At 43.3% G+C, this 21,437-nt stretch overlaps 1 protein-coding gene across 1 annotated transcript; it reads right to left on the bottom strand.

Moving 5' to 3' along the window:
* Nucleotides 1–745: 745 nt before the first annotated feature.
* Nucleotides 746–20,408, bottom strand: pabpc1a (poly(A) binding protein, cytoplasmic 1a). Its single transcript, XM_034102737.2, has 15 exons — nucleotides 19,535–20,408; nucleotides 19,122–19,315; nucleotides 18,829–18,944; nucleotides 18,419–18,558; nucleotides 18,221–18,315; nucleotides 16,480–16,617; nucleotides 16,104–16,199; nucleotides 15,706–15,978; nucleotides 4,842–4,932; nucleotides 4,559–4,681; nucleotides 4,303–4,445; nucleotides 3,362–3,446; nucleotides 3,112–3,242; nucleotides 1,214–1,304; nucleotides 746–1,101 (listed from the first exon to the last, which is right to left on the bottom strand). Exons 1-14 carry the CDS (start codon nucleotides 19,725–19,727, stop codon nucleotides 1,215–1,217), a joined length of 1,908 nt encoding a protein of 635 aa, XP_033958628.1. The 5' UTR covers nucleotides 19,728–20,408; the 3' UTR covers nucleotides 746–1,101; nucleotide 1,214.
* Nucleotides 20,409–21,437: the final 1,029 nt, after the last annotated feature.

Here is a 21,437-nt window from a genome sequence, read left to right as displayed (position 1 = left end):
ATTTTAAGTGCAGGAAAGTGAACAGAATGGGCTCAGTGGGGAAAGCTGTCGAGGCTGAGAGAGACGCTGACGCACACAGAGGGCCTTTCCCGATCGTGTGATGGACGCACATACACTTCCATTCACAAGTCAATGCCCTTCTTTAAAAGAAAATACCATACAACTCGGAATTAATTACATTTGGAGCAGCATCTAAACAAATCTATTTTGTATCACAGTAGGAAAGTTGGTGGAGTTTGCAATGTGAAAATCCATGTCATCCAAATCAATGTTAAACGTTGGGACCTGTTGCCACTTAAAGCTTTTCCACTTTGTGTGGGGACATGAGTTGCACTAATTAGACAGCTGTAAACAATGTAGCCACTTACCATTGGGATCTGTCCACAGTAACCATACATACAAAAGCCTATCGACTTCCAACTGCTGTCGAGGATGCCTTAGTGGCTATTCCAAGAACGTTTTTAACAGATGCACAAGGCTATGATTGTAAAAATTGCCGGTGACATGAGAAGAAAGCCGGGACACCTGGTGGAAGAAAACAATAGCGTCTTTCCCATAGGCGGGACCACTATACAGTATGAACATTAACCTGCAGCTACAAACACCAACTCAGGAAAACAGCTTCCGAATCTGTTCCGTCACACATGAAATTATCAAAACTGGCATTAATATCTATCCAATTACAATGACAGTTACAACATGTGAAAATTAATTGGGACAATAACTGAGTTATTAAACAAAAGCATGAATTTTGAATGAGAATTTATTACAGCCAGCAGTTCACAATACAAATCACCCTTCATGACGCTCGACTATCACCTGAACATGGCTGATATTCTGAGCACTGACAGTAACATGACACAAAACAGGGGAATGCATTCAGAACGTATCATCTCCATTTGTTTTCTATTTTGCTATTTTTTTCCAACACATTTTTGTTTATTATCAAGGTCTAGTCGAACCATCTATAGACCTGGCAGATTAATTGTTTTCTTCCTTTTTTTAAGAAATAATTTATCATTTTGCGATGTTTTCAGAGTTTTAGGTTTTTCAATGTTTAATATTTTTTTCTCTTTTTCCATCGGTGAAGCAGGCTTCAATCTGCAAGACAAAAATACCAGAAATGTTGATGCTTATTCTGTAGTTCATTTATTCATTATTTATATACTGTATAATTTCATCCGAGTCATCTTTACTTCAAAATGTTACACACCTTAGACACTGGGGACACCAGCGGGGGTGGTTGACTTCTGAGCAGCCTCCTTGGCCTGGTGGGCCTGCAGCACAGCAACAGCCTCATCCACCTAAAACAACAGATAGATAGAATCGGAGGGATGAAACCCTCTTTAATGGTCACACATGCAAAGCACAGTGAAATGTTGCCTCTGCATTTACATGACATTACATTTAGCTGACGCTTTTATCCAAAGCGACTTACAATAAGTGCATTCGACCAAGAAGATACAAACTTGAAGAAAACAGAATCATATAAGTACACTAGGTTTCATAGAGCCAAACCATTTTAAGTGCTACTCAACTGGCTTTAGATAAGCCAGTCCTTTGTTAGTATAGAAGTGCTTTGTTAGTCATTTAACCCATCCTAGTACCAGGAGTCTAGTACTAGGAGCAGTGGGCAGCTAGTGTACAGCGCCCGGGGAGCAATGGGGGTGAGGGGGGATGTCCGGTGCCTTGCTCAAGGGTACCACGGCAGGGCCCAGTCCACACTCCATATTGAGGTCTGCTCAGGTCAAGAGAAACAATGCAGATACCGACCAAACAGGTTCCAGTTCTAGATCGGTGCTAGTGGTTTTTTAGTTCGGAATTAGTTTGCAGTTTAGGAACCAGTTATTTTTCCACTGCCCAGTTCCCAAGTGGTGCCAGGCCATGACATCACCATTAAAGTTGCAGATTTTCCAAGCAGCGCCCCTCACAACAACAATGGTGGACTGCCTGTCAGTGTGTTCTTGTCTGAATGGACGCTGTTTGGCATCACAATGCCTTTATTAAAGTTTCTCTGGTATGAGATGGGTGATGTAAGCCTAGCCACCGAAGCTTGTCTGACTATCTTGACTACTTGTTGCCATCTGTTGGGGAATAATTTGCTTAGGTATTAAACCTTTGACACAGCTCATCATTTTCTCTTTTCACCGTCTCCTTTCGCCTGGCAAAGGTCTACGGCCTTGGGTATTGCTGCTATCTCTCTTAAGGAGGGGCCGCTTGGGCGCATTGTTGTTGCCAGCTTATGACAGAGCAGAAGCTGACATGAGATAGTTTATTGTTCAGGGACATCTAGAAGCCCTTCTTTTTAGGAACGTAGGTTCCCTGGCGCACATTATTTTCTATGGACGAGAGCTCTAGTTAGATTCAGGGTCCATATTTGTTTTGTCTCGCTGATAAAGAATGTTGATTATTACACTCCGAACTAGTTATAACCTGGAACTACAGAAGAGTTCTTCAGAATTGATTGTGGCATCTCTACCGTGCAGTCAGAACCTCTGACTCTTGACATGTCTGTGCATTCTCCGGCCGAAGCTCCAAATAAACCGTCAGTGTTTACCATCAAAGCTCCAGCTCTCCGAGTCCTGACTCCGATTGCTTCAGGAGTTTCCCCCACACTATCCTATTGTGGAATAAGCCCTTTTCTACAGGCATATTTTACTTGCTTATTTTTCATTACGATTTCAATTGCGATAGTCTGACATGGCAACATGTGTAGCCCATGTGTTGTTTACACCCGAGAGCTGCTATAATAAAAACAACATCAAACTGATGCAGAGTCATTATAATTAAGGTAAAAAATAAACAATATCAAATAAGTCTTGCCTGACTTAATATATATGTGTGAGGTTGCGTCTTAGTCACTTTGCAATCTGAGTGGTACGGCGTGTAACAACTTTATTCTGTTCACCGTACTCGCCATAAACTGTTATTGCTAAAATTAATCTGACCAAGCCTCCAACATAAGCCTGACATATTTGGTTCTTCAAGCTGCGGTGGAAACAGGAAGAACTGGGTCATAACGGGCACTAGCTTCAAGCTTTGGTGGAAAAGGGGATGAGTGATAAAATCATTATGCCCTGTTAACATTTGATAGCTTAGTCACCATCTGACCTTTGAGCGCAGCGACTCAGGTGACTCCAGCATGTGGAGAAGTTCAGAGTTGTCGATCTCCAGCAGCATACCGGTGATCTTGCCAGCCAAACTGGGGTGCATGTTCTGGATCAGGGGGAACAGACGCTCACCTAAAGAAGAACAGTCAACAACTATTTCAAAAATGTGTAAAACCAGCCTTAAATCCTTATTTAATGACTTATGTACAATTCTGTTTATGTTAGTTTCTTTGAGCAGATCATTTACTTACCCAGCATTTGCTTCTGTTCCTGAGGAGGGGCCGCGGCCAGCATGGAGGCCGTCAGTGGCTCCTGTCCTTGGACATGGACAGCAGGCTAAAGAAGGAAAACAAAATTAATGATTTGGTTCTTGAAAAGTCCTGCTTACTATTTGGCATAAACCAAACATTTTCATGATATGGTTTTTACACTATAGCCGCTTTCACACCAAGTACTTTGCCGTACTTAGTGCCCAGCACTTAGTACCCCCATGGAACGAAGTACAGATCGCGTTCACACCGGAATAAGTTCCCTGAGGGAAGATTACGCAAATGTAGCCGCTGACGTCACTTCTTCTTCTTCTGCTTTGGGCGTATACTGCCACCCGAAGTTCCCGGCCGGAAGACCCTGGAGTTGGGGACTGCGGAGTTGGGGACTGCGGAGTTGGGGACTGTTGCAGCAGCTTCTACTGAAGCCTTCCGAGTAAATTGCCAGAACACCGACACCTCCTCATCACTTCACCGCTCCCATGTTTTTTTTTGTGTTGCCATAAGTTATTCTCTCTCTGTTGGTGCACGGGGCTAATGCTAATGCTAATAATGCTAATGCCAGCAAATACAATGGCGGCTTCACAAAACTTTTCAGAGTTTTACGCGGCGTGGTTTGCAATTCGCCCAGCCAATAGAAATTGGTACTTTTCTCCCCAGGATAGTACCACCTCTCTAGCAGGCACTAAAAATGGGGGTAAAAGTTTACGGAACTAAGTACTCTTTTTGGTGTAAACGCAAAATTCCAGGCACAAACGGAACTAAACGGGAAAAGTACGGGTAAAAGTACTCCGGTGTGAACGTGCCTTATGTTCTTGTTTAAAACTAATTAAACAGAAAAGGTAAATAAATGCTGATCGTCTTCTATTTTTTCTTCTTGGGCATCAGCTAGTTAAGTTGAAAAGCACAAGTGGAATGGAATCTACCTGCTGCATGGGGACCTGTGGCTGGGAGGCCATGTGCTGCTGGGGGTTTCGCACACCAGCAGCATATTTGTACTGGGGCATGGCGCGCACTGGGGCAACAGTTGCTGAAGATCCGGCAGGGCGTTGACTGAGGGCCTGTGTGGCTGAGGAAAGTGAAAAGGTCCCTTTATCAAACCTGCTTCAAGTGATTAACTCGCGAGGACAACTTGACAAAATATAGCTTTAGATTGTATTTTCTGAAATATGAAATACTTACGCATACGCTGGGAAGCCATCATGCGCGGAACCTGTGTGTTGGGTGTGGTGGTGGGACGGATGGTGTTGAAGGTTTGGGGCCTGGGAGCTGAGGGCCGCATAGCATTGGGCATGTTTTGGAAGTCTGAAAGAAGAGGAAACGACATTAAAAGGTTCACACTGAAAGGGTGAGAATTCAGCTCCTTCAATGTTTAACAGAGCCAGGTACCATTTATTCAATTAAAGCATTGCTTCAAAATCCGATAACAGTGAAGTGACAAAATGAGTGAAAATGTTTTACTTACGCTGAGGACGCACTCCTTGAGTTGCCCAGCGGGGGCTGGGGCGGAGTTGGGCCAGCTGGTTGGCAGAGTAGTAAGCAGCACGGTTCTGAGCCTGATGGAAAGAGAAACAATCATTTATCAGTTCATGGTGTCCGATAGCCAATTCGTTACAAATATTTCTATTATCCATACCCCTACAACCAAGAGGTGGTTAAACCGGATAACAGACGCGCTGTGCCCTCTTATTTTCGGTGTGCGCCCTCATACCAAAATGCAGATTTTCACAGTAAGATCTTAAAGGTGGTGCCAAAAAAACAATATTTCTGTTTGTCAAAAACTGTATAATTACGGAACTCAGAATAATTATGGGATGGATGTCCGGTCGGTCTGCAGGGGGACGAGTGGCAGGCAGCAGGCTTACACTGAAACTGATTTCTGAATCAGTTTCTTTTACTGTCCTTATTTCTGTAGAGGAAGTAAAGAAACCGTAACTCGGGTCATTTGGGGCTCAATATATGACTCCGCAGCTTTAAGACATGAAGGAACTATCATTTTCCACTTCGCTCTAATGCATTAGTTTTGTCGGAGGGTGGGCGGGGCAGTCATTTTGGCCGGAAGAGACGTTAGCGCCCTCATACTAAATGTTTCTAGAAAAACCCCTGACAAACTATTGACATTTCTAGTGATGACATCCAAAAATATGAGTGCTTAAGATGTTATGGACTAGATACAGTGGAGGAAAGAAGTATTTGATCCCTTGCAGATTTTGTAAATTTGCCCACAACATTATACAACAATGTATAGTTGTAGGTTTATTTTAACAGTGTGTAAGAATATCAACACAAAAAAAAAATCCAGAAATTGATATTGTATAAAAGTTGATTGATTTGCATTTAACTGTGGGAAATAAGTATTTGATCCCCTGGCAACCAACAAGAATTCTGGCTCCCATGGACCGGTTACATGAGTCCTCTTCCTTTAAGAAAGTACAGATCAATCAACCTCTACACCATGGACCAGACTAAAGAGCTGTCGAAGGACCTCATGGACGAGACTGTAGACCTGCACAAGGCTGGGATTGGCTACAAGACCATCAGAAAGTAGCTTGGCGAGAAGGAGACAACTGTTATTCGCCATTATTCGGAAATAGAAGAAACACAAAATGAGCATCATTCAGTCTGGGGCTCCACACAAGATCTGGCCCCGTGGGGTACGACGATGATGAGAAAGGTGAGGGATCAGCCAAGAACTACACGGGAGGAACTTGTTAATAATCTCGAGGCAGCTGGGACCACAGTCACCAAGAAAACTATTAGTAACACACTACACCAGGGGTGGCCAACCAATCAGAGGTAAAGAGCCAATCATATACTGTGTTACTGCAAAGAGCCACATCATACAGTCAGTCCCCACATGTGACTATGTAAACAGATTTAGGTCCCCACAAGTATAGTAATGCTAACACACACACACACACACACACACACACACACACACACACACACACACACACACACACACACACACACACACATTAATATTGTGTCTCAAACACAAACTCTCACTTCAAAACATTTGAAAAAGTAGTTATCTTGCTTCTTGAAATGTGCAGAGGATGTAGAAGGGTCTCAAATGCATGAAAGGGCACATTTGCGACCTTTGTTAATAATTTTATAAAAATATGCCTGGACTTTTTTCTCCCCGTCTGTATCTCACACACAGATTCATGACAGTTATTTAAAAATAAATGTAAATACATGAAGTTTATTTTAGTTAATTCTCCTAACACGACATCTCAACTTTGACCTAACCTTCTGACTGACAGAAGCTCTGCTGACGAATGCACTTTCTCTCTTGTTTATTTCTTTACGCGAATCATCAAATTCGGGAGCCCTTCTGTGTCAGTAGCCAGCTTTCCGGGAGCAGGCCTTCTCACATACACATACCACTGCAAATTGTTATCATTTTTGATTTGACAACATTATATTGAGTTATTACGGTTCTGAGTTATATTTCTGCCGATCGGAAGCAGATCTCTCCCTTCACTGTCACATCGCGAGTGCAGTAAAGCCCGCCTCCAGTACTGCAGGATCTGCATTCTGATTGGCTAAAGCATTTTTTTGTTGAAAAAAAGTTAGTTTGGCGATTTCAGATAACACAGGAGCTAGAACCCACCTGCTTCTTTTAAATCAGCTGTGTGGGAACATTTCGGGTCCCCATTGGACTACAATAACGATTAAGTGCGCGAGTGGTGGATCGGACGAGGACGGTGTGTCGGCGTTGTTCGATAGCGGTGCGGTATGCTAATGGCAACACACGCCAAACATGCTAAATCATATCAGAAGGCATCACCCAGATTTGCCAATCACCGGAGCCCGGCAAAAGACAACAGCAGTTCAACAGCTGATCCCCGCTGTTTTTAAGAAGCCAATAGACATGAAAGCCGAGAGACCAAAATAAATAACGGAAGCTTTTGGCATATGTTTTTCAACGACTATGCGCTCTTGAAAACACTTTCTTATTATTTATGATGTAATATTTAAGATATTCTTTTTAGTTTTACAGCTTGATGAAACCTTTTTGTCAGCCATTATAGATAATATGGCCATCTGAGTGTGTGGTGCTGTTTGTGGTTTGTTTTTAACTGTGTAATACAGTTAATTATTCAAAATGTCAGAGTTCCTTATTTTTAAACTGAAACTTGCACTACGGTTCAAACATATATAACAACAAACCTGGAATTATGCATTTGGGACTTTTTTTTGCTTTTTCTTGTTGTACCGAACTGTGACCCCCAAACCGAGGTACGAACCGAACCGTGACTTCTGTGAACCGTTACACCCCTAGTTCGCACTGAAAAAATCCGGAACTAGAACTTAGTTCTTGAGAACCTTTTCACCCTCTTTTCAGTCCCTGCTAGAGAGCAGGTACTTTCATGGGAGAAAAAGGTTCCCATCTCTGATTGGCTGGGCGGATTGCAAACCACGCCCCGTAAAACTCCCAAAAGGTTTTGTGAAGCCGCCATTTTCTTTTCCTCGCATTAGCATTATTAGCATTAGCCCAGCGCACAAACGGAGAGAGACTAACTTATGGCAACACAAAAGAAAACATGGGAGCGGTGGAGATGAGGAGGTGTCAGTGTTTCTGGCGATTTACTCGGAAGGCTTCAGAAGCACTGTTAAAATAAATCTACCATAAAAATTATAGACTGTTAATTTCATTGTACGAGGGCAAACTTACAAAATTTGCAAAGGATCAAATACTTATGTCATCCACTGTATATTATAAAGTACTTTGCTTGACTCAGATATTCAGCCATATATTAGCCCTAGCTAATTCTGACTTTACATGACATGTACTTATGAGACGCTTTTATCCAAATAGACTTACATCTACGCAATGCTGTGGACAACCCCCACAGGAACCCTTTGGGGTGATGTGTTTTGCCCAAGGACACAGCAACATGCCGACTGCAGTTGGTGTCAAGATTAGATTGAACCGGTGTTCCCCATATCTAAAGATGATCGCACTAGCCCACTGCGCCACAGTCGATGTGTGCTTTGCTGAATTGCCCACAAATGCTGAGGTAAGTTGGTTTTTCAGTGAAAGGTAAAATAAGAAGGAGTGAATGTGTAATGCATAGCTTTTGACGGATTTGAAAATATTCAAAATATTTTGAGCGTTACAGGACGAATAGATTTAGCAGGAGAACTTTTTCCATTTTCTCAGATTACGTTTACCATTATAAATAATCAGACAACTTGAAAAAATGTTTTGATTCAGGTAGCAATGTCGCAATATGCGAATATGTTTGTCATGTACACACTGGCGCCATCTTTTTTTCCAAGATGGCGCCAGTGTGTGTGGTCTGCCGTCTGTCGCTGCCAACGCCGTGTGTTTTTGTAATAGGCACATTCACACCGCAGTACTTTTCCCACAAAGGTTCATGAGAACTCTTTAGTTCTCATGAACGAAGTACAGATCACGTTCACACCGGAATAAGTTCCTGGGGGTGGATTAGGCAAATGAAGCCGCTGACGTCACTTCTTCTTCTGCTTTGGGTTTACTGGCAGGCCGCAAACCACTTCACGGCGTATACTGCCACCCTGGAGTCCCTGGCTGGAAGTCCCCGGAGTGCAGCTTCTACTGAAGCCTTCCGAGTAAATCGCCAGAACGCCGACACCTCCTCATCTCCACCGCTCCCATGTTTTATTTTTTGTTGCCATAAGTTAGTCTCTCTGCGTTTGTGCGCTGGGCTAATGCTAATAATGCTAATAAAAAGGTTCTGATGAACACATTTTTGTTCCGGCTCTTTTTGGTGTGAACTCGACATTTCGGAACTATATCGGAACTAAAGTGGGAAAAGTACTGCGGTGTGAACGCGGCTAATGTTTGTGTAATTTGTAATGCTAAATGTCAACGCTCTACTGGTGTACGATCGCCAAACCCTGCTGGACCTTCGGTTTTCTGCCATTAATCTAGAAAAGTCTACTCATGGTGGACATAAAACGCTGCCTCCGTTTTTATCAGGGCGACTAGTTTACCTGTGCCGCACCCCAGCTCCACCTACCCACCGTAAACGCCACCGCCGCCGGGGAAAACGCGCAGTGGTCGACTGGTGAGAATGAAGGCTTCTTTAGCTCATCTTTTCTCTCATACCGAGTATGAGCCTCGTCTCTCTTTTTCGAGGCTGGTAGTTGTTTTTGGCTGGTAGTTGTCGTCGGCCCGGATGAGGCATTCCTGCACCGCGGGACCTGCTCCCCTCGTCCCCGCGGGGTTAATCTGCATAACCTGAGGTCTCTGTGTCGGGCTCCCCGGACCTCTAACGCCGCCGATCTGCCAGCCCCTGCCAGGTTTGGCTTGATTAACGCAAGATCGCTGACAAACAAGACTTTTGTCCTCAAGGATTTCTTCACTTCCAAGGGTTTGGACTTCCTCTGCGTGACTGAGACATGGCTCAGTATTGGTGAGTCCAGCGCATTTACCGAACTTGTACTGCAGCATTGCCGCTATTTTAACTCTCTGCGGACGTCAGGCCGAGGTGGAGGTATAGCAACTGTTTTTAAGAGTGACTATAAATGCCAACAGCTTTCACTGTCATTCTCACCTGGTAGCTTTGAACTGAGCGTGTTCGAGCTTGGTTGCTCTCATACAGTGCTGTGGTCTATAGACCTCCCAAATACAATAAGGGATTTCTAAATGATTGCTCTGATTTCTTGGCTGAAATTATGCCAAAATATGACCGTGTCCTTATTGTTGGGGATTTTAATATTCATGTGTGTTGTCCCGATAAACCTGTGGCAAAGGACTTTTTAAACCTCGTTGATTCCTTTAATCTTGTGCAGTCTGTGCCTGGCCCCACGCAGGAACGCGGACACACACTTGATCTTGTTTTATCTTATGGTTTGCCTGTTTCTTAACCTGGAGATTTGCAACGCTTTTTTCTTTGATCATATGCCTGTATTATTTGATGCGACTCTTGCTTGTTAAACTGTTAAACCGCGCGCTGCTTCTCGGTGCACTCGCATTATTAACCCCTCCACTGCTTGTCGCTTTTAAACAGAACTGTGTTAATCATGAACCTATGTCACCTGAAACGGATGAGCTTAGCTCATGGTTTCACTCCACTTGCAAAGCTACCATAGACACTGTTGCTCCTTTAAAAACTAGGCAACCTAAAACTAAATCTAAGCCTTGGTTAAATGACACGACTCAGACTGTATGACGGGATTGCCGTAGAGCTGGGCGTAAATGGAAAAAGGACAAACTGCAAGTTTCATTTCAAATGTTGAGGGAGTGTTGGCGTGCGTCTCTATCAGATCACTGTGAAAGAGGCAAAATGCAAACATTTATCTGACATCTTTCTGTCAAACCGTCACAAGCCACGTGTTCTGTTTCAGACTATTGATTTGGTCCTTAATGCCCCCCAGACTACCGTTATGGAGACTTCTACTGCGGTCTGTGAAGACTCTTTACTTTTTTATTAATAAGGTAAACTCCACTAGAGCTCAAATCTCACCCCTCAGTTCCTGCACCGTGTTCTGCTGTCTTTAACCAGTTTGAGCATGTAGCTCTGTCTTTTGTACAGGAGATTGTCTCCAAGTGAAAGCGCTCTGGTTCTCCAAAAGACCCTGTCGCGCCTCGACTTTTTAAAGAGGTTTTCCCCACTGTTGGACAATCTGTGCTGGCAGTTATAAACAGCAGTCTGCTCTCAGGGAAGGTCCCTGAAAACCTGAAGCATGCAGTAGTGCAACCTCGTATTAAAAAACCCAGTCTGGATCCCACAGTTCTGGCTTATTTTAGGCCCATTTCCCAAATGTCTTTTATGTAAAAATACCTGGAGTCTAGAGTCAAATTATGTTTTTTCTGGAAGAGAACAATATATTTGCGGTTTTCCAATCCGGTTTTAAAACTATGCATAGCACTGAAACAGTGCTTTTAAGAGTTTTTAATTACATCCTTTTATCTACTGACTCTGGGGACTGCGTTGTGTTTCTACTTATTGATCTAACTGCTGCTTTCGATACAGTCGACCATGACATCCTGATCTCTCGCTTGGAGCAGTGAACGTTTTTAAATCGCTGTTCTTTTGCCATTTTGAGATTTACATTTCCAGCTAAATCTAAACCAAGAAGTGTACACCACGTGACGCATCTGAACGAATCACGTTGTCAGAAATTGACACCAGCCAATGAGATTTTGTTTCTTGGTTTAAGACCCCTTTGTACTTTCACGATTGGTTGCTGATACAAAGGAAATGACCATATTTGGATCCGATGAGATTGTGCAGGAGAGACACAGCTTTCCAGCGATACCTCTGATGACATGGTGCAAACAGCGGTCGCGGTACTTTATGTTACGTTAGAATGCTAACTTTTGGTGAATTTAGGAGAAACCTACAGACGCAAATAGACAAACTACAGTAAAATAAACACCTAAATGTGTATTTTGTACGTTTTCCTTCCAAAAGCCTGAAAGAAAACATGTTATGGAATCAAAATAGCACAACATCTCAAAATTAACCAGTGCATGAAAAACTATGTTTTTGCCTGCCGTGTCTCGCCTTAATGAGCGAGACACACCGGAGTTGAGGATCTGTGGGGTTTGTATGTCGATGTATGGGAAACACTGTTATTTGTATGGCAATTCACTAACAACAGTTCCCTGGTTACACCAAGCCCACCATTACGAACCGTGGCATTAAAATAGACTCTGAACTAAAACTTGAGTCAGATTAAATCTGTGGTAAAAACGAGCTTTTATCACCATAGGCAGCTAGCCAAAATGAAACATTTTCTCTCCAGACAGCAGTTTGAGACAGTAATCCACGCCTTTGTCACCACTCGGCTGGATTACTGTAACTCTCTACATGGGGGTCAGCTCCCTCGATCGCCTGCAGCTGGTGCAAAATGCAGCAACAAGGCTTTTAACTGGCACACGGAAATACGACCACATTTCCCCCATTTTGGCTTCGCTCCATTGGCTGCCAATAAATTTTAGGATTCATTTGAAAATCCTCGTATTTACACTGAACAAAAATATAAATGCAACACTTTTGTTTTTGCTCCCATTTTTCATGAGATGAACTCAAAGATCTAAAACATTTTCTATATCCACAAAATAACCATTTCTCTCAAATATTGTTCACAAATCTGAAACAATGTGTGATAGTGAGCACTTCTCCTTTGCCGAGATAATCCATCCCACCTCACAGGTGTGGCATATCAAGATGCTGATTCGACAGCATGATTATTGCACAGGTGTGCCTTACGGTACGTCCACACAGCAGCTTTTCAAAAACCTTGAAAATCTTGGAGCTGGGCGTGTCTGAAAGCTTGGGGATTTTTTGCGACCAACAACCAATCACATGAATCTCCCGCCCCCGACATACAAAGCAAAAAACCCCGGGGATTTTATGCGAGCAATATATATATATGAATGGAAAGATAAATGAAAGAAGGCGGATATATATATTTAACATACAGTATCTATGTTTATTAACATTCTTCTGCGTGTCAAAATGAAAGACAACAACCCACACACCTATCAATCATCATACCGTGGGGTCTTAATTCATTACGTGTTGATTTCTATCAACGGGGGAGTACTTCAGGAAAGTCGACGGAGGGGGGGGGGGGGGGGGGGCGGATAGTGGAGTACTTCGTGACCACAGAGTGTGAACGTTGTGATCAGCTGTTTTAGCGCAGTTCTCCAGTGAAGGGGGGCTATACACACACACACACACACACACACCAGGGTTTCCGCTAGGATTTTTTCTCGCCGGTCAAATGTCCGGGCAGAATTTATTTTACCGGTAATTACCGGCCAACGGAAACCCTGACACACACATATATATACATATATATATCTGAAACGTGCAGTTTTGCTTTATTGGGGCGGTCTGGGGGGGTCCGAAAACCAGTCAGTATCTGGTGTGACCACACTCGCCTCACGCAGTGCAACAGATCTCCTTCGCATAGAGTTGATCAGGTTGTTGATTGTGGCCTGTGGAATGTTGGTCCACTCCTCGTCAATGGCTGAGCCAAGTTGCTGGATATTGGCAGGAACTGGAACACGCTGTCGTATACGCCGATCCAGAGCATCCCAAACATGCTCAATGGGTGACATGTCCGGTGAGAATGCTGGCCATCCAAGAACTGGGATGTTTTCAGCCTTCAGGAATTGTGTACAGATCCTTGCAACATGGGGCCGTGCATTATCATGCTGCAACATGAGGTGATGGTCGTGGATGAATGGCACAACAATGGGCCTCAGGATCTCGTCACGGCCAGACGCCATCGAATGTGAGCATTTGCCCACTCAAGTCGGTTACGACGACGAACCGGAGTCAGGTCGAGACCCCGATGAGGACGACGAGCATGCAGATGAGCTTCCCTGAGACGGTTTCTGACAGTTTGTGCAGAAATTCTTTGGTTATGCAAACTGATTGTTGCAGCAGCTGTCCGAGTGGCTGGTCTCAGACCATCTTGGAGGTGAACATGCTGGATGTGGAGGTCCTGGGCTGGTGTGGTTACACATGGTCTGCGCTTGTGAGGCCGGTTGGATGTACTGCCAAATTCTCTGAAACGCCTATGGAGACGGCTTATGGTAGAGAAATGAACATTCAATTCACGGGCAACAGCTCTGGTGGACATTCCTGCTGTCAGCATGCCAATTGCATGCTCCCTCAAAACTTGCGACATCTGTGGCATTGTGCTGTGTGATAAAACTGAACATTTTAGAGTGGCCTTTTATTGTGGCCAGCCTAACGGTACGTCCACACAGCAGCTTTAAACAAATCTTCCAACGCTTCTCTGCCCATTGACTTTGAATGGGGATGACGTCACTTTGCCTCGCTTTTCGCCGAACTGCATTGTGGGTAGGGATGCCAGTGATTATTCGATTATTCGTTACAGTCTCCATAATCGAATATTATTTTTAAAATCGATTTTATTTATATATTTTTTTATTATTATTTATGGTTTTTTTGTTTTTTATGGCTTAGTTTCAACCAAAATATAGACTAATGCTAATAATGATATTAATAATAATCTATTATTATTCACCAGGGCTGCCAAATAATCGATTTTGATCATGGTCAGTTTCTGGCAACCCTAATTGTGGGGGAACGAAGCGACGATTTCCAGGATTTCCAGGATTCAAAAGTTGAGCAATTTTCAACTTTTGAAGCTGAGCTGGAAGCGTCAGCCAATCAAATCCCGTTTATGCAAATCTAACAGTACAAGCGCTAGCCAATCAAACCACGTGTATGCTGGGAGAGCCAGACCGCAGTTCATTTCCTCATATTCCAAACGACTATTTACCGGGATACAGACTATTTACCGGGATACAGACTATTTACCGGGATACAAACCGGAGGAATCAGGCATGGAGGGAGGTGGCAGAGACAGTGGGTGAAACTGGTAGGTTTTCGCCTGTTTGGGGAGTTTATATATATATATATATATATATATATATATATATATTGCTCGCACAAAATCCCCGTTTTTTTTTGCTTTGTATGTCGGGGGCGGGAGATTCATGTGATTGGTTGTTGGTCGCGTTGCTTGCAAAAAATCCCCAAGCTTTCAGACAGGCCCAGCTCCAAGATTTTCAAGATTTTGTCAAAGCTGCTGTGTGGACATACCGAAAGGCACACCTGTGCAATAACCATGCTGTCTGATCAGCATCTTGATATGCCACACCTGTGAGGTGGGATGGATTATCTCGGCAAAGGAGAAGTGCTCACTATCACAGATTTTTTCAGATTTGTGAACAATATGAGAGAAATGGTTATTTTGTGTATATAGAAAATGTTTTAGATCTTTGAGTTCATCTCATGAAAAATGGGAGCAAAAACAAAAGTGTTGCATTTATATTTTTCTTCTGTGTACTTTTAAATCCCTAAATGGCATGACCCCACCATATCTTTCTGAGCTGCTACACCCTTACACGCCCAACCGCCCTCTCAGGTCAGCTGATCCTCCTGAACGTGCCCAGAACCAGGTGAAAGCTCAGAGGGGACCGTTGCTTCTCTGTAGCGGCTCTCACACTGTGGAACGATCTGCCCCTGCACATCAGACAGGCTCCCAGACTGTGGAACGATCTGCCCATGTATATCAGACAGGCTGCCACACTGCCTGCTTTTAAAGCGCTTCTTAAAACCCACCTCTTCTCCTTAGCGTTTTAACATCTTTTAGAGTGTTGTTTTTAGTTCTTTTAAATTGTCTATTGTTTTTACTTATACTTGTTTTATGGTGTGTGAGCTGTGCTGTATTATTTGTTGTATGTTTTGTTTGTTTATTTGACTGTACAGCACTTTGGTCTGGAGGTTTAAAGTGCTCTATAAATAAAGCTGTATTGTATGTATACCCAGCGGACTCACCTGAGGTATAGCTGCCATGAAATAGCCTGAGGGTGGGGCCGGCTGATATGGGTTGAGTACTGGGTTGGGCACAGCGCGGACTGTGGCCATCCTCTGCATGTACTGGTTGGTCAGGTGGGCCTGACGCTCCTCTTTCCGCTGGGCCAGGGCCACATACAGTGGCTTTGTAGCAACAATACGCCCATTCATCTCCGTTACAGCTTTAGTGGCCTCCTCTGGGGAAGAGAAACACACAAAGCCAAAGCCTTTGCTGCGGCCCCCCTCCATCATCACCTATGGGAGAAGACAGATAGTTTTGATACGCTTTGTTAATCATTATAAAATTACATTCATTTTGTATTTTAACAACTCAATCTATTTTTAGGCCAACAAGTCCAAGTACAAATCAAGCCCCTTACCTTAGCACTGGTTATGGTTCCAAACGGAGTGAACTCTTTACGCAGACGCTCATCATCTAGGCCATCATCCAGGTTTTTCACATAAAGATTGACACCCTGTAACATTGGCAATGGCATTTGGGACATATCAAGAATGAGCCAAATCAACTCTGTGTATTGTAGAGCCAGCCATTGTTGTATCTGGGGACAACCTAGTTTGAATTATATTTCGCACCAATATGACTTTGTTGTGATTTACCAGACCCAATAGGTTTTGGAGAGATGAAACAACTTGGCTAACTAGGGCAATGAGGTGGGAGAGGCTCGGAATGCTTTCTACTTTATCACAGAAAGGAGTTTTCAAGCTACAACCCAGTGACAGTAGAAACCAACAAACCTGGTATCTGGTCATGCGATCCTGTTTCATCTGCTCAAATTTACGCTTGAGCTCATTCTGGCGTTCCCCTTTCTTCTGTGCACGGCCCACATACACTTGCCGCCCATTCATTTCTTTACCATTCATCTCGTCCACAGCCTGAAATGATATAAGCCAGGGGTTTTCAAAGTGTGGGAAGGTGAGCCTCCCCTCAGAGAACATAAGAACAGCTGCGCCCCCCCTCCCAATTATTATTGCTATTATTATCGCTATAATGCAGGGGTATTCAATTTCAAAGAGGTCCAGTAAGAGAAAATGTCATAAAATGCTCTGTTTTCGCTGTCTACCTTTCTCTTTTTTGAGCACGCCATTTGAAATTACTCACTGCTGTTTCTCTCTTCTTGTCTCGTCTCTCTGTGTTTGAATCTATCGTGCTGACTCACTGACTGCACCGATTTGATTGGCTGAGTAGCGTCACCTCCTTAAAACAATAACTTTTTATCTTTTAAATTTTTTTTTTACATTTTCAACATCGTGGATAAATCTTTATATGCTCCCGACAACACACTGAACGAGAACTTTGCCTCCTTATTACACTCACCCCTACTTTAGTGGGAACAATGAGTCTGCGTCTTTGATGCGCACAGGCGGATGATGCAATGTAGAGCCACTATTTCAAGCATACTACGTCATCGAGTGCCGCCGAAGGACTGTTCCAATGTCCAGCATACTTGGAAATCTACCGAGCCCGGCGTACTCCGTTTGGAGAAATGTCGAGGCTGCACATGTGTAGACTCCGGTCTTAAAATCCCCACAATGCTTTGCGCACGGACCAATTTCCCCAAATCGGTGGCGGAAAATGTAAGGCGGGGCCTCTCATATGAAGCACACCTGCACACTTGCTAGCCTGTACCACTCTTTGTTTTCCGAATGCCAGGAAGTATTCTTGCCTCGCTTCTGAAGCAAGACGCTCGGAAGACATGTGCTACCAAGCAAGTGTACTGGAGATTGAGAAACACCCGCTTGTGCGCTGGGCTAATGCTACTAATGCTAATGCGAGGAAAATACAATGGCGGCTTCACAAAACTTTTTGGGAGTTTTACGGGCCGTGGTTTGCAATCTGCCCAGCCAATCAGAAATGGGAACCTTTTTCTCCCGTGCTCTCTAGCAGGGACTGAAAAGGTTCTCATGAACTAAGTTCTAGTTCCGGATTTTTTTGGTGTGAACACACGGAACTATACTGGGAAAAGTACTCCGGTGTGAAAGCGCCTATTATTACAATTAAAATAAAGGACGGTGCCGGCCTTCAGCGAACCGAGCCCGCTGACGACCGGCCGTTCTGTGATTCTCCAGAACACACAGATGGCCAGTCCGCCCCTGCCAGGACCAGTCCATGAAATTCCTAGCTTCAAATAATCGTGGTCATACTTCCTCTGTTTTCTGCCAGACGCTGTCTCCTCTCTCACTTTAGTTAACTTCACTAAAAATCGATCCATGCTGTTGCTCGCATAAAGTTAGCTGAAGTTAACTAGCTAGATTTCACTGTTTCTAGTTGTTTTTTCACGCTGCGCCTCCCCTGAAGCTCTCTAGCGCCCCCCTGGGGAGGTGCGCCTCACACTTTGAAAACCACTGATACAAGCAATAGAATACTTAAAGTGAAAGAGAAGCAGAATTACAGTGACAAGTGTTGTGATGGTCATTTTTCAATAGTTAGATACATATGATGGGGCATAATAAAAAATAACCAAGAGTAGATTCTAACCTTCTGTGCATCTTCATGTCTCTCAAAGCTGACGAAGCCAAATCCCTTGGACTTGCCACTGTCATCAGTCATAACCCGGATACTTAGTGAAGGTCCTTCAAATTATAACAAATAATCAAAACATTTTACCAGCCACATCACACCATTAACCTGCATTATACAAACATTATGAGTCTCTGAAATGTATCATTGTCCTACCATATTGGTTAAACAACTCCCTCAGCTTCACGTCATCCATGTCATCCCCAAAGTTCTTGATGTAAACATTGGTAAACTCTCTGGCACGGGCTCCAAGCTCAGCCTCCCTTTCTTTACGAGACTTAAAGCGTCCAACAAATCTGTTGATTGAATAATGTGACAATTAACACATATCAAGACATATACCGCACCCCAGCAGACGATTGTTTTCCATAACTTGTTAACATTATTTTGACACCTTCATAATTGTTGCTGTAGTTAAACAGTTCATTCAACATAATTATATTTGAGTATGAAACCAAGATGCAGTTAAACATGAACTCACATTAGTTGTATAAAAAAACCAAATCACAGGTTAATGTGAATACCCCAACATATGTGAGACGCAGGTAAATTGTGGTCACACTTACACTTTTCTGTCATTGAGCAACATGCCATTCATTTTCTCAATGGCCCGCTCAGCAGCCTCGTGGGTCTCAAAGTGGACAAAGCCGTACCCCTTTGAGCCATTCTCATCACAAACAACCTTGGGAAGTGGAAATTAGGCATGTCAACACAATCACAACACCATGCATTTGAAAAACCATCAGACTCACACAATCAGCTTCCATCTGACAATGTTTAGTCATGCAAACTAGTGGACTCTATGTAAAGCACTTGAACACAAAACAGAGGCCATCCAAATGCATGTCGCCCCACCTACCTTGCAAGAAAGGATGTTTCCAAATGCAGAGAAGGTGTCATAGAGTGCTTTGTTATCAATAGACTTGTCCAGGTTCTTGATGAAGATGTTGCCCACACCACTTTTTCTTAGGGAGGGATCCCGCTGAGACCACATGATGCGGAGTGGTCTGCCTTTGATTACATCAAAGTTCATTGTGTCCAGGGCTCGCTCAGCTACAAATCAGAAACGACGATAAGACTTCTGAGGATTTACATTTTCCTTATTGGAATAACGTAGGAATACAAAACAAACACATATCTCTTTCCACCACAACGTGCATACTAAATCCCAATGGTACTAATGTAGAACTGCTGTAACATGGCATGTGGTCAAAATTGAGTCAGCTTGGGTCCCATCCCTGTCGTTGCTGTATTATTTTATTGTAAACTCACCGTCATTCGGCTGCTGGAAGTTGACATATGCATAGCCAAGAGACCGGCGTGTGATCATGTCTCTGCACACTCTGATGGATAAGATGGGCCCAGCCGGGCTGAATTTCTCGTAGAGCATAGCCTCGGTAACGTCTGCATGCAGGTCTCCCACATAGAGGGAAGCCATCGGGTAGCTAGGAGCGCTGGGATTCATGTCTGACGACGAGGGTTCTCAGGCTTGTATTATAAATGTTAAATTGGGATGACACTCTTCTGCTTATGACAGCTTCCGATATATAAATGCTATTGTTCTCAGCTATCACCTATACAAAATAAGATCGCAAACACATATTCTCGCTCTCTTTAGAGTTAGCAATGTGGGCTACTTAGCTTGATTAGCAAAATGTCGTGACCTAACCGCTGCGGCTGACAGCTCTGACAGCTCTGACAGCTCTGACTCAGTACTCTGTCCTAGTGAGAGGAAGCGAAATAGCTGGCTGTTAACGAAGCAAATGTTCTGGTTAACGATGTTCCCTGGAATGACAACTCCTTTATAAAAGGTAAAAATAAGTAGTGGCTAACGTTAATCACCCACGCTTTCAACAATGACTCTCGCTGCTCGATAACGTGCTTCTCGTTCCGTGTTTCTTTCTTTTTCGAAGGCTGTTCTTCCGTTGCTTGAGTTGTCAAATTAAATCCTGCTTCACCGATTTTTCTTTTCTTATAAAAATATGTCTGCGTGTGCTCTCTAGCTTTTGGTTTGTTTCATAATAATAAAATGTGTGCCGAGACTAGCTCTGGTGCACACCCTACGCAGACGGATTAAGGGAATGATGGAAGGAAGATCGGCGGAGGTTGTTTCACGGTTCTGGTCGAGATCACGGCGTGTTCATCAATGTTGACGTCGCACATCTCGCGATAATTCATATTATATTGAATTTTGAGCGTTACAAATCATTTTTTACTAACTCGAGTCCCCAGCTCTGTTATATCTTCAAATGTAAGGACTGTGCCCAATGTAAGCTGATTGAACAGCTTCATCCACTATATATTTTTCAACTTACGTTAGCAGACATACATATCCAAATAAAAAGTATTTACATATTATTTCGGAAGAAGTGACCCAGGATACCTCTTAAATTCTAGTTTTTTCATGCTAGTTAATATTCAAAAATGTCACCTCATTTGAGACTTAATAGATTTTAGGGCATGTATTGTTTATCTTGAGAATGAAAGGGAGACAGTTGTTTATTTAACATCCTCCTGCAGCTGCATCAGCTCAGACAAATATCATCCACTTAGTTCAAATCAATGGTTGTTTCCATAAAGTCTGGTATGTTGGACTGTATTGCTGCGTCTGAAAATGATTCATGTCACGTAACGAATGCTAACTTTAAATTTCGCTTGCAGAAATAATATATTGCTATCAATCTAATATGGAAAGTGATTTTGATTTAAAAGATGACTGATCATAATGTTCCTAAAGGCCAAATCGTCTGATAAGCCAGGCATTAATTAGTGTTACTCATAAGAAAAACTCACTGTAATAGCCCCTGAAACATTTGTCCTGACAATGTAACGTGCGTGAGCCATCGCTCGCTCCCGCAGTAGTCTCGCGCGCCTCTGCAGTGCTGCAGAGAGCGCGTGCTTCATCGACGCAGCGAGTTTCGTTTTATGGCAGGCTATACATACATTATGCATTTTATTATGCAACCACCACAACGATATATACTAACTTATTTTAATACAAACTTTAAACTATTTATTTGTTATCTTGCACCACCCACAGCAGCCTGTGTCCAGAGTCGAAATCTGCTGGAAGCAGGCTGTGCAGAGGGTTTGCAATTGACTGCACTGCCGTTTACCTATGGGTAGGGATTAAAAGATGCAATAGCAGCGAAATTGTCATGGCAGATCATTCCTT

This window comes from Pseudochaenichthys georgianus, chromosome 16 (genome assembly GCF_902827115.2).
Source record: "Pseudochaenichthys georgianus chromosome 16, fPseGeo1.2, whole genome shotgun sequence".
In the NCBI taxonomy this organism is placed as follows: domain Eukaryota; kingdom Metazoa; phylum Chordata; class Actinopteri; order Perciformes; family Channichthyidae; genus Pseudochaenichthys; species Pseudochaenichthys georgianus.
Note: the sequence above shows the minus strand (reverse complement) of the source record. Positions and strands in the feature narration are given on the sequence as shown.

Excerpts from the sequence above, each read along its gene's own strand:
- pabpc1a (XM_034102737.2), bottom strand. The coding sequence starts at position 19,727 with ATGAATCCCAGCGCTCCTAGCTACCCGATGGCTTCCCTCTATGTGGGA. Across the intron at positions 19,316-19,534 it reads CTTCCAGCAGCCGAATGACG|CTGAGCGAGCCCTGGACACA; the intron begins GTGAGTTTACAA and ends TCTGATTTGTAG. Across the intron at positions 4,933-15,705 it reads TCATGGCAGCTATACCTCAG|GCTCAGAACCGTGCTGCTTA; the intron begins GTGAGTCCGCTG and ends TCTTTCCATCAG.